The 12,360-nt window shown below is 43.2% G+C and overlaps 1 protein-coding gene across 1 annotated transcript in view; it reads right to left on the minus strand.

Moving 5' to 3' along the window:
• Window positions 1-3,554: 3,554 nt before the first annotated feature.
• The window catches only part of LOC147684545 (extracellular calcium-sensing receptor-like), a 34,746-nt gene continuing 25,940 nt past the window's right edge, over window positions 3,555-12,360 (minus strand). Inside the window, exons 3-4 of the mRNA XM_086939704.1 lie at window positions 11,545-11,668; window positions 3,555-4,474 (exon numbers count right to left, since the gene is read on the minus strand). Coding sequence (XP_086795830.1) covers window positions 3,555-4,474; window positions 11,545-11,668 — 1,044 coding nt within the window. The remainder of the gene's footprint in view (window positions 4,475-11,544; window positions 11,669-12,360) is intronic.

Raw genomic sequence — 12,360 nt, forward strand, 5'->3', positions numbered from 1 at the left:
CTATTTTTGCATCTATGTAGTAATTGTTGTAAATGACCACTTCATAACTTATTTTAATTGACTCTTAGGCTTTCTTGGCTGATACAACAAATATTTAATTATCATATTCAATAGCTTTCTTCGAAGCCACCGTGATACATAGGTATTGAAATTGGGATCACTGTTTAGAAACTTAGGGCCCCATTAGGATGGCGGGCGGATTGCCCTGCCAGGCAGGCGGTAGTCACTGCAAGCCTGGTGGGAGCAAACCGCCCGCCATCCTTGCTGCAAAGACCCCCGCCATATTTAAATGGCTGGGGGTCCGCGGCAGACGGAAAGACCATCCACTGCTTTTCCGCCCCGGTCGCCTTGCGACTGGGGCGGAAAAGGGTTTATATGGTGGCGGTGTCTATCAGACACCGCCAGCCATATTACCATGGGTTTTTTCAGATGCCTTTCCGTGGTGGCAATGCCGCCACGGAAAGGCATGCAGAGTCTGCTTTGGGGGCTTAATGTGGGCCCCCATGGACTCCGAAGGGGTGGGGGTGCACATGGGGGGTACCTATGGTACCCCCCAGTTGTCAATGCACAGCATGGCAGGCACCGTGCAGTGCTTGCCATGCTGTGCATGGAAGTGCACAGCATGCCTTCCTGCCAATGGTAGGAATGCTGGATGCGCCCGCCACTGTGGAAAGGGACTGTGTGTCCAAAGGTGTCACTGTTAATGAATTCAGTTTTGTAAATTTGAAATTTGCTCTTCAATTTTATCTTTCTAGGCTTAAAGTAGCATAATTCAGTTCAAAATTGACTGATTAATAAATATTTTGTGGGAGGTAGTTTCTTTTTTATAACCGTAGGGGCTTATTAATATGAGTAAATTGCAGTTGAACTGCAACAAATGATGGACGGAATGCTGAATGATTCAGCCATTCTCCCCCAGTCAAGAGATCTGGGTAAAACCATTGTTCATTTGCCCACTACGCCACCCAAGTTTGCACCCAGCCATATGCAAATCAGTTTTGACCCTGTGCCTCATAGGTACAGTCCAGACTGAACTGCCAAGCCAGATCCTCCCTGGACCAGAAACAATGTTGCTAATTAATGTATCTATTTAAATGCTAAAGTGTCTTTATGATCCCTATGTCTATAGGACTAATGTACTGAATTTGACCGTATTTTGACCTTTGGTATTTGCATTTAAATTTTAATAAACATTCATGATTTTTTATAAATTTACTGATTTGAACATCTTTATGACTCACGCTTTATAGTTTACTGAACTTTTGAATTGTTCTTTTGCTTCTTAACACTAATGACACATTTCCTTATCTATTCAAGAGTACAACACCATCCTTCAACCAGCAATGGCTGCTATGACTAATGTACCAATTATCTTAGAAATGACACCCCAATAGCCCCAATCTTTTAATCAACTAGAAATTCTGTTGTCCCTTTTGTAAGAATTGACAATGAAGTTCAGATTTAGATCCTTCTCCTCATCCTTCTACACAGCTGAATTGTTCCTCATGGATCACCATTATCTCTGGCTCCATGACATGCTTTTAGTTCCCTTAGTCATGGCTGTTAGCTCTATTTTGACACATACTACACCATGCATGAACATGTTAGAACTGCTCCTACAGAGTTTTTTGGTTGAAAAAGATCATGATTTTGGAAGTCTTCTTGGAAGAAAAACAATTGATGTCATGACATGGCAGATGTGTTTCTTTTATCACGCTGTCAGAGTGGATGACTGCTGTGCAAGTCTTTTAATGAGGTCCAATTACCATAAGCTAATGATCAGTATGGAAATGTTAGTGTAATGATCAGTATGAAAATGTAACACAGGAAAATATACAATAGGACCGCACAGGCCAGGTTGTAGCTATGTGAGTATGAAGAAGACGAACAACAATTCAAATGTCATTTTCTATCTGACTCAATGGAATGCAACAAACAATTTTGAAACATCTTAAGACACTTTGGGCCTCAGTACGATGTGGGGCGGATGTACCGTTGCGGAAGAGATACCGACCGCCCTCCGGTTGGCGGTCCCGACCCCCGTATTAGGATGTGACTGCACATGGTGGAGTTGCATACTCCCATTTCTCTATGGGAGCTTGTGCTCCGTTGTCAGCTCAAGCTCCCATTTAGAAATGGGAATTTTTGTTTTGTTAATCCCTGCACCACTCTTTGAGGGATTGACAGCGGAGCACTATATGTGCCCCCCCCCCCAGTCCCCCAACCGGAGGCCACTGTTGCAAGAGGCCCTGCTGGGGGCCCCCAAAGTCACTTTCTGACGGGCTTTTCATATCAGATCTGATAACAATTAGGGCCCGCTCTAATCAGTAGGGCTGAGCCAAATACTATATAACAAAAGGAAAATGCCAATACTGATAGTTGGTTTACTAAATAAATTCCAGATGTAAAGACCACAGTTCAATACATATGTACGCTACTGAATAGCAATTTATTTGAAAACGTTTTGTTTGAAAACACTTTTAAATTAATCATGAGGTTCAAAAGGACAATGCAATGTATAAAGGAACAATCAAAAGAAGGACACTAAAGTGGAATAAAACACCTCATACAAACCGTCATTCATAATTTTCAAACATCTCACAGTCATACCTCTCACATTCAAGCCTGATATGAAAAGCCTGTGGGAACTGGGAAACCGATATCGTTATCCCAATGGCAGAAACACAGTCCTTAAGGGATTACGTGCCTGTTCTCACTGGCCAACGGGCTTCTTGAGCTCATTGGAATCCTGCTGGAATGACTGTCCGATTTCAACTCCGACCGTATATTCGTAATACAGCTGTCGGATTTGAAACTGTAAATGTCAGTTGGCCTATATCAAAATCAAAGGCCCTGATTTTGATGTCGGTCAGAAAGCCTCCAACCTTTGGTCAGAGGCTTTACGTTCAAAAACTTTGGTTTCAATTCCGACCGCCGTATTACGAATATGGCTTTCCGACTGACATCAAAATCAGGGCCTTTGTGGCTGGCTCATTTTTTAACCACAGCACTATATGCATCAGCATTTTTTATCTAGCTTTGTGAAAAAAATTACTTTTAAGTAACAGGATAAAACACTACAAATTGCTGAATTATCTTGACTCACTATACTGGTATTGTCGGCCTGAATTGTTGCTCACTTACTTTCAGCAGATGCTTGAGGTAAGTTTACAATGGATATTAAATATATATCTATTACATGGTAGTCAGCTTTTACAAAGTCAGAGCATTCAAAATAATTTTACTAGCAGACAATTTCTTTCCTAAATATCTTTTATTAACTTTTATCCCACCAATATCATATCCTGTGACCTAACCTTGAAGCAACTTACCACCTGTTATTTTGTCGTAAACCATCTTTGATTATATTTAGAAGGTTTTTGAAGGACAGTTTTTAATTCTTAGATAGCAAGATTACAATCTGGAATAAAGTGTCAGAAATGAATTGTTTCTGTATTTATGTATACAAAATTTAATGAGACTTAGGTTGTAAAAGTTAAATGAGTTTTGTGAAACCTAGAGTTAAGGCTCAGACAGCAAATATAACATGCATTCTATTTATTTTTACCAGATAGTGTTGATTTTGACAGTAAATACTGCCTAGTGTTTATTTCCGGTCTCAGGAAGATGATATAGATTTTGGGATAAAAAATGCTGTACAAAAGACCAGCACCAGAGGATAGAATTGCAAAGATTTCAACAGCTACTAGATATTTTCCTTTTGTGCTGAGATATGCTGGGATAAAAGAGAGCCAGACACTGACAAACATCAGCATGCTAAAGGTGATGAACTTGGCTTCATTGAAGGTGTCAGGCAAATTCCTTGCTAAGAAAGCAACTACAAAACATATACAAGCTAACAGTCCCATAAAAGTCAACATGCAGTAGAACATTAAAATAGATCCCTCATTACATTCTGCTGTCATCTTCCCATGGATAGCCTTAGTGTTAATTTCAGGGAAAGAAGGTGAGGTCCACTGCCAGATGGCTCCAATAGCAGACTGGGTCAAAGAAGAGACAAGGACAATGGAGGTTGAAGTCCTGGATCCTATCCATTTCTTTAAGTTGCTATTGGGTTTTGTGGCCTTGAAAGCGATGACCACTGTGGTTGTTTTGGCCAATAGACAGGAAACACACAGAGAGAATGAAATGCCAAAGATCACCTGCCGGAGCATGCATGTCACCGTCCTAGGCTGTCCAATAAACAGTAGGGAACAGAGAAAGCACAGCATGAGGCCAACAAGTAAAATATAACTAAGATTGATGTTGTTGGCTCTGACCACTGCAGTGTGACGATACCATCTGAAGAGCCACAGGACGCAGGTGGTATTGAGAAAAAGGAAGACAGAGATCGAAACTAAGACAAATCCCAAGGGTTCCTCAAATGACAGGAATTCAGTCTCCTTTGGGATGCAATCATCTCTTTTCCTGTTCGACCACTTGTCATCCGGGCACTTCAAACAATTTAAGGAATCTGAAGAAGATATAAAATAGTTTAATCTCTACAAAAAGATGAGCTGAAGCCACTGATAGTTTTTAAGTGCTGATAAAGATAGCATGCAAGCACATGTATTGCTACTTGTACAGCAATTGAATGATACATTTCACAGGGTTAAGACAGATGAATAGTTTCTTCAATTAATGCTAAAATAGTTTTACTAGGAAACACCATTATACAATAATCTCTAATTCTATTTATGTCTCTGAACTTCAATTGTGTCCCACATTCTTTCTGTAGAGCCATGGAAAGGCATTGGCACAATGATTTAGCGTCCAGAAACAAGCATGCAGTCTGCTTCTTTGTGGGTTAGATTCATAAATGAAGTTGAGTTGACTCCTTGCCTAACACCAAATGCAGTATTAGGTGATTTTAAGGATGTGTCCAGGTACTGTATGGCTACCCCTCTTGCAGGCTCAACACCACAGCCTGGATTATGTAGTCAATCAATCAGTCAATCAGGGAATTTGTATAGCGTGCTACTCACCCGTTAGGGTCTCAAGGCGCTGGGAGGTGGTTGCTACTGCTCGAACAGCCAGGTCTTGAGTTGCTTCCTGAACGCGAGATGGTCCTGTGTCAGCCGGAGGTGGGTGGGGAGGGAGTTCCATGTCTTGGCTGCCAGGTAGGAGAAGGATCTTCCTCCGGCGGTCGCTTTGTGGACACGTGGGACGGTGACAAGGGCGAGGCTGGCGGAGCGGAGCTGGCGGGTTGGTGTGTAGAAAGCGAGGCGGTTGTTGAGGTACCTGGGGCCCGCGTCGTGGAGAGCCTTGTGTGAGTGGGTGAGGAGTCGGAATGTGATTCTCTTGCTGACGGGGAGCCAGTGCAGATTCTTCAGATGGCCGGAGATGTGGCTGTGGCGGGGGACGTCCAGGATGAGTCTTGCCGAGGCGTTCTGTATGCGCTGTAGTCTATTCTGGAGCTTGACTGTGGCTCCGGCGTAGAGGGTGTTTCCGTAGTCTAGGCGACTGGTGACGAGGGCCTGGGTGACCGTCTTCCTGGTTGTGGTCGGGATCCATCGGAAGATTTTATGGAGCATGCGCAGGGTGTTGAAGCAGGACGATGAGACGGCGTTGACTTGCTTGGTCATCATGAGGGAGGAGTCCAGGATGAAGCCCAGGTTGCGTGCGTGGTCTGTGGTTTGGGGGGCGGTGCCCAGGGCAGGTGGCCACCAGTAGTCGTTCCAGGCCGAGGGGGACGGTCCCAGGATGAGGACTTCAGGCTTGTCTGAATTCAGTTTCAGGCGGCTGAGCTTCATCCATTCTGCGACGTCCTTCATTCCTTCCTAGAGGCTGGCTCTGGCGTTGTACAGGTCGTTGGTGAGGGAGACGATCAGCTGTGTGTCGTCAGTGTAGGAGATGATGTTGAGGTTGTGTTTGCGTGCGATGGCCACGAGGGGGCTTATGTAGAGGTTGAAGAGGGTGGGGCTGAGCGAGGATCCTTGTGGGACGCCACAGATGACTACGGTAGCCGCGGACCGGAACGGGGGGAGGCGGACTCTCTGGGTTCTACCGGCGAGGAACGAGATGATCCATTCCAAGGCCGCGCCTTGGATTCCGGTGTCGCTGAGGCGTCGTATCAGGGTGCGGTGGCATACGGTGTCGAAGGCTGCTGAGAGATCCAGGAGGATGAGTGCGGAGGTTTCCCCGTTGACGAGCATAGACCTGATGTCGTCGGTGGCTGCGATGAGGGCGGTCTCGGTGGTGTGGTTTGCTCTGAATACGGACTGTGACGGGTCGAGGGATCCGTTAGTCTCGAGGAAGGCGGAGAGTTGTTGGTTGACAGTCTTCTCGATGAATTTGGCGGGAAAGGGGAGGAGCGAGATGAGTCGAAGTAATAAAATACTAAACACACCCCCAATAATATTTGCATCACCATCACTTTAAGCACAAGTAATGAATAACAAACAGATTCCCTCCCAAGCACTCAATTAAATTAATTTGTAATTGAAAAATTCAAAAACCACTTCAAATCCTGATTGGCACAAGCACAAAAGTCCAAATTCAAAGTCCGATATTCCGGGATATCGGATTTTGAATTTGGACTTTTGTGCTTGTGCCAATCAGGATTTGAAGTGGTTTTTGAATTTTTCAATTACAAATTAATTTAATTGAGTGCTTGGGAGGGAATCTGTTTGTTATTCATTACTTGTGCTTAAAGTGATGGTGATGCAAATATTATTGGGGGCATGTTTATTTTGTTCAATATAAAGTTTAATGCAGCATTGTATCCGCTTCGGACTGGTGCCAATTTTTGAGAAGAAAAAGGAATAAAAGAATGGAGGGAATCTGGTTTGTTCAAGCACACACAATGCATGGCATTCAAGATGATATAATTCATGACTGCTGATCTCACAGTCAATCATTCAATCATTAGATAAATGGCACACTTTCCATTTCTCAGTAAAATAGGGTATTTTAATACTTATAAGTTATCCCTAATATAGGCTCTAAAGGATCAGAGCAGGTCATGAGTGCCTAGGGTTTCCATCTCCTAACAGTGAAAAACCATTAACACCATGTTCTACTGCTTTAAGGCCTATCCCATTGACTATCACTTTGTTAACTTATTTCATGTTATAAGAGATAACGTTGGACTACAAGCAGATAGAGGAATGCTCTTTATGGTCAAAATCATTATAAATTTAAATCCTCTTTAATATTGAGGTCAGATTTTGAGTCACAATTCTAAAAATGCCACTTTTGGAAAGTTGCATTAAGAATACTTGATGGACAGAATGCTACAATGCCAAACATTCACCCAGTACAGAGATCTGGACCTAAATCCATAGTTTATTTGCTCCTAATGCCATTCCAGTTTAAACTCAGCATCTTGACTGGCGGTGAATGTTTGATTCATTCAGCATTCCGTCCATCTATTGTTGCTGCAGCACTATTCACCCTAAGTGGAATGAGTATGCCCAGACATGTGTCCATTGCTAGCTGTGCTACTTGATTCAAGCTAGCCTGACTGATGAGGGGTGTTACCCCGAAACCGGTCTCAGGATGCTTCTTTCCGCTCTAGGGAGAACCCGGCTTGGCAGTTCGGGCTTTACTAATCCCATATGCAACAGGCCCAAGACTGATTTGCATATGGCTGGGTCCAAACTGGGGTGGCATAGTGAATAAAGGAATGATGAATGGAACCCAGATGCCTTGACTGAAGTTGAATGTTTGATTCATTCAGATTTCCATCCATCATTTGTTGCTGCAGCAATATTCACCCTAAGTGGGAAGGGTATGCCCAGACGTGGCTTGACTCAATGAGCTAAAGAACAATGATGGATTGAACCCAGATGTGTGCCTGGGGGTGAGTGTCTGAAATGTTTTAGCTCTCGGTCCCTCATCTCCTTGTGTTTGCTTTGTTTGCCCCAATTTGGCAGGGTATGCCCAGATGTGGGTCCTTTGCTCACTTTGCCACTGGATTCAAGCTAGCCTGGCTAATGAGGGGTATTACTCTGAAACTGGTCCCGAGATGCTTGTTTTCGAGGTCCAGGGAAGACCTGGCTTGGTAGTTCAGGCAGGACTGTTCACCTAAGAAACAGGGTCAAGACTGATTTGCATATGGCTGGGTCTGAGCCGGGACGGCAAAGTGAGCTAAAGAACAATGATGGATTCAGCCCAGATCAGTGATTGTGGGTGAGTGTCTGAAAAGTTTCAGTGCTCCGTCCATCATCTCCTTGTGTATGCTTTGTTCGCCCTAAATTGACATGGTAACAGGGTCAAGACTGATTTGCATATGGCTGGGTCTGAACTAAAGCACTGTTGCATCTGAAAAGAATCACATAGAAACACACCAAAGACATAACACTTAGCCAATTCACACACAAAGCCTAAAGGTTTTGTGAGCTAAACATTTTTCTCAAATGCCTTCAACATTTTCAAACTGCTTTTTTTCTCCTAGTCAATTTTCAAAACTCAGTCCAGACCTAGATTTTAAGGGGCTTACTTACATGGTCCTTGCCTTGCCGTGTGCTTCACTTTTATTGACTCACCAGCAGCAAAATGGGTTTCCCCATATTTACAAGGCCTTGTAAAGTCACACGGCGTGACTTTTCATGGGCTTGTAAATATGTTTCCCTTACCTGCATAACTGTGTGAAATGGGTGTTCCATGGGTGTTGCTGTGGGTGTTCCAATGCTACATCCATGAAACTTGCCAAATTCCCAGATTTACAACATTTTGTCAACCTCGGGAAGCATCAGAATCCTACACCTCCCCGGGGGAGGCGTGACGTGGAGAAATACTTTTATTTCTCCTCCTTTTTTCCTCTTTCTGTAGCACACATAGAAAGACGGAAATTACTTTGATGATTCTTTTTCTGCAGGAAATTGTCCCTTCCTGCACACAAATAATCATCCTCTAAGCGCTGGCACCCTTCCTGGGTGCTCCAGAATCTACCCTGAACAAGTGCAGAACGCGGCCGCCAGGCTCCTGACGAGCCTTCCTAGACGTCAATCTGCTCGCCCTGCATTGAGGGCGCTGCACTGGCTCCCTGTCAGAGAGAGGGTCAAATTTAAGTCACTCTGCATGGCCCACAAAATTCTGCAGGGGAAAGGCCCACCTATCCTAGGGGATATGGTCCAGCCTTACAAGGCCTCCCGCTCCCTTCGTTCTGACCATCAACACCTGCTGCAGGTCACGAGGGTGAGGAAAGCAAGAACCGGGGCTAGAAGATTCTCCGTAAATGTGGCCACGCTGTGGAATTCTCTCCCTTTGCACCTACGCTCGAAAACGAGCCTTCTCCGGTTTCGTAAACTTTTAAAAACTTATCTATTCACTGTCTAGTTCGGGTGTCTATAGTGGCAGTGTTTTCTTCTGGATCAGCGCGGGGATGCCCAAGGGTAACCAGGCGCTATATAAAATTCATTAATAATAATAAATAATAAAAGGACGTAAGGGGTTCTGTGCTATTGCACCGCTGCTGTTTGTGCACCAGCGCAGGGGAGAAGCACAGGAATTCACTGTATCTTGTAGATGCAGCATATTCCTGCCCTTTTGGCGCAGCGCGGTGCATCTGGAAGGCTTGCTGTGCTGCCATGCGACAAAATATTGTAAATGAGGACAATAGTCTTTTTCAGTGCTACCATTCTTTTGACCTCACACATAGAAGGAAGGAAACTGAGCTGTCCCATGATGTGTGAGTAGGGAGGATCCAGTGCACTGTCCACTGACTGTCCATGTTCAGAGTCACTCCTGCCTGGTGGTCATGGAGCTCTGGGAAGATATTACTTGTAACTTGCCATGGCCGCTCAGGGTCTTTGTCAGTGACATTTTTGGAAGCCTCTATCCCGCTATTCAGCCTTTCCTAAAAATGTACATGCACCTATTTATTGATGACTTATGATAGATGATGGCCATTGACTTGCTTTTTGAAAATATATTGATTTTGCAAAGAACTCATAAATGTAACCATCTGTCGCAGGAAGTACAGATATTAGCAGCTAATAGTTTCCTTGCCATCTGGGTGTAAACTGAGGTGGAGGTCGTTGGAACGAGTACTGGCTGAAGTTCTCCTTTTAGGGATTACATTTGTTTCAGGCTTAAGGGTTGGGGAGGCCAAATCAGTGACAGGAGTTTATTCAAATCATGTACACTCTGTATGATATTATTCTGCATCATTGCATGAGGTGTTATAAAAATGTTACTAGTTTTTAAGCATCATCTTAATTATCAATTATTAATTTAATATTTTTTACTCTTCATCAACCCCCTAAAGGTCTTTTCATAGCTTTTACAGGCGTAGATTTCTGTAAATATTTTCTGACACCATTCAGCCTTTGATAACAGCAAGGGGTATGTTCAAGGGACTCCTTTTGAGAACCAACCAGGCCTCACAATTAGTTGCCATGCAAATAGCACTTACATCTCTGTGCAAATTGTGCAAATTGCAAACAAAGTAAATACTGATTGCAAAGGATTTATCAGATGCTCAGTAGTGTACCATTCGGATTCTTGCAGGTTACAATGGGTAATAAATACCAATCTGAGGTCTGCAAATCTGCATGTGTGTTATTTGCCTGACTACTTTAAATGGTCCAAAGCAGGGAGATGAAATCAACAATGTGCACGTAGGTTCCATCATTGAGTCAAGCCTAAACAGTAATGTGCACATGAATATTTGCAAAACCAATCAGAATTGAGCCAAACATAAGAATTACAATAATGTCTACCTCTTTAGCTTGCTAGTGATGGACAAAATACATCTGTGGTTTATTCTAAACCTAAACAATATGGCCACCTCCCCCATGATCGTCTGCAAGGAACCTTCACCTTGACAAACCTTGTCAGTATTTTAGCTACACATTAATAGAGGGGCTCTCATTCAGGTGGACCATATCTTCTGGCAGGGCATATTCCCTAATTTGTTTTTATCTAATGGTCCAAAGTTTTTCAATCCTATCTTATATAATCCTCCCTTCCACACGAGCTGCCTTACAATACTTGTTTGTCACAAGTGAGAACTACCGTAACCAGTCTAATGTTTCCTTGTCTTTTTGTGTTTAGTTAGCAGAAGGTATCCTCCATATTTACGATTAAATCTATTCTAGGCAGTCATCATGAGGATTGCAGGCATAGTTTATTCAATAGCAATGCCCACTTCAATGTCTCATCCAGTTCAACACCTTGGAATGGTCATTCTCTAACCTTGTACCTGTCTAATGCTAAGAACCACCCAGTCTATGTCTATCTGGTGCTTGAAACGATGATGTAACAGCAAGTAAATATCAACCTATCCCTGGTATTGTGTGAATGTATTGATATGATAAAAGTAGGATGAGATTGTATTGAGCAGCTGAAACATGCCCATGCTTTGTATACCATGTTCATTAGTATGTATTATGTGTGATGGACATGTTATCATCATTGAGTAACATGTGCAAGAATCACTGTGTGCAAAAATATCGGAATACAAAAATATTCTGTCAAAAATAATATTGTCTAAAAGATCTTACTCTTATAATTATAACGTAAATTGCAAAAAAATAGTGTCAAAAATGTTTACCCACTTCTGCTTTCAAATATGTTTTAATAGATATTTACACTCACCTGTATGGTTGGAGGTAGTCCCCTCCGAACAGGGTAAACACTGGAAGCAGCAGGAAGGGCGACCTGCAATGGCTGATATCCTCTCTCCCGGGGTACAACTTTTGCTGCAGACTGATGTAGGGGCCTGAGAGAGCGAGAAGAACAGAGAAAGAAAGAGAGACAGTAAGAGTGGAGAATAGTTAGAAAGAGGGGTGATAAAATATGTCCATCGAAGCAGTCTACCTGATGAACAGATATCTCTTCTAGTAACTCTGAAAGACTTTTATGTTTAGGTAAACATGTATTATTCTTCCTAAAGTACCCACAAGACTATACATGGAATTTATTCACTTGTAACCTAGAAACCAGGTTGGGTTTTGGCAGTAACACAGTGCTAGCACAAGGACCATCCTACAGGATGACTTCCTGTTATATTCAACCCAGAAAGATGGGAGGTTGATTCAACAAACTGCAATGATCATTTTGAGCATCGGATGATATAGATAGGTCCATGCTGTTGGTGCCTTAGCCTGCTGAGCCTTTGATGGTTGTACAAGAGTGACATTGCTTTCCACTAGGGGGGTTGCCAACTTGAGTCCCTCCAGTTAGACAAGCCTTCCGGCCAAAAAAGAGATCTCTTTATGGTAAAATCTAATTCAGGAAGAAATCGACAGTGAATTCCAACTACCGGAGTCTCTGTGGGTCCCCCTTATTCTCGGCCAAAATGTGCAGGATCTGTGGCTGACATCTTGTAAGGTTCTGTGGGACATTGTTAAGCCTGCTTGGCTTCGCAGAAATCATCTTTTTGCTTTACACCGGGCCTACTATTCCCCACAG

Source organism: Lissotriton vulgaris, chromosome 10 (assembly GCF_964263255.1).
Source record: "Lissotriton vulgaris chromosome 10, aLisVul1.2, whole genome shotgun sequence".
Lineage (NCBI taxonomy): Eukaryota > Metazoa > Chordata > Amphibia > Caudata > Salamandridae > Lissotriton > Lissotriton vulgaris.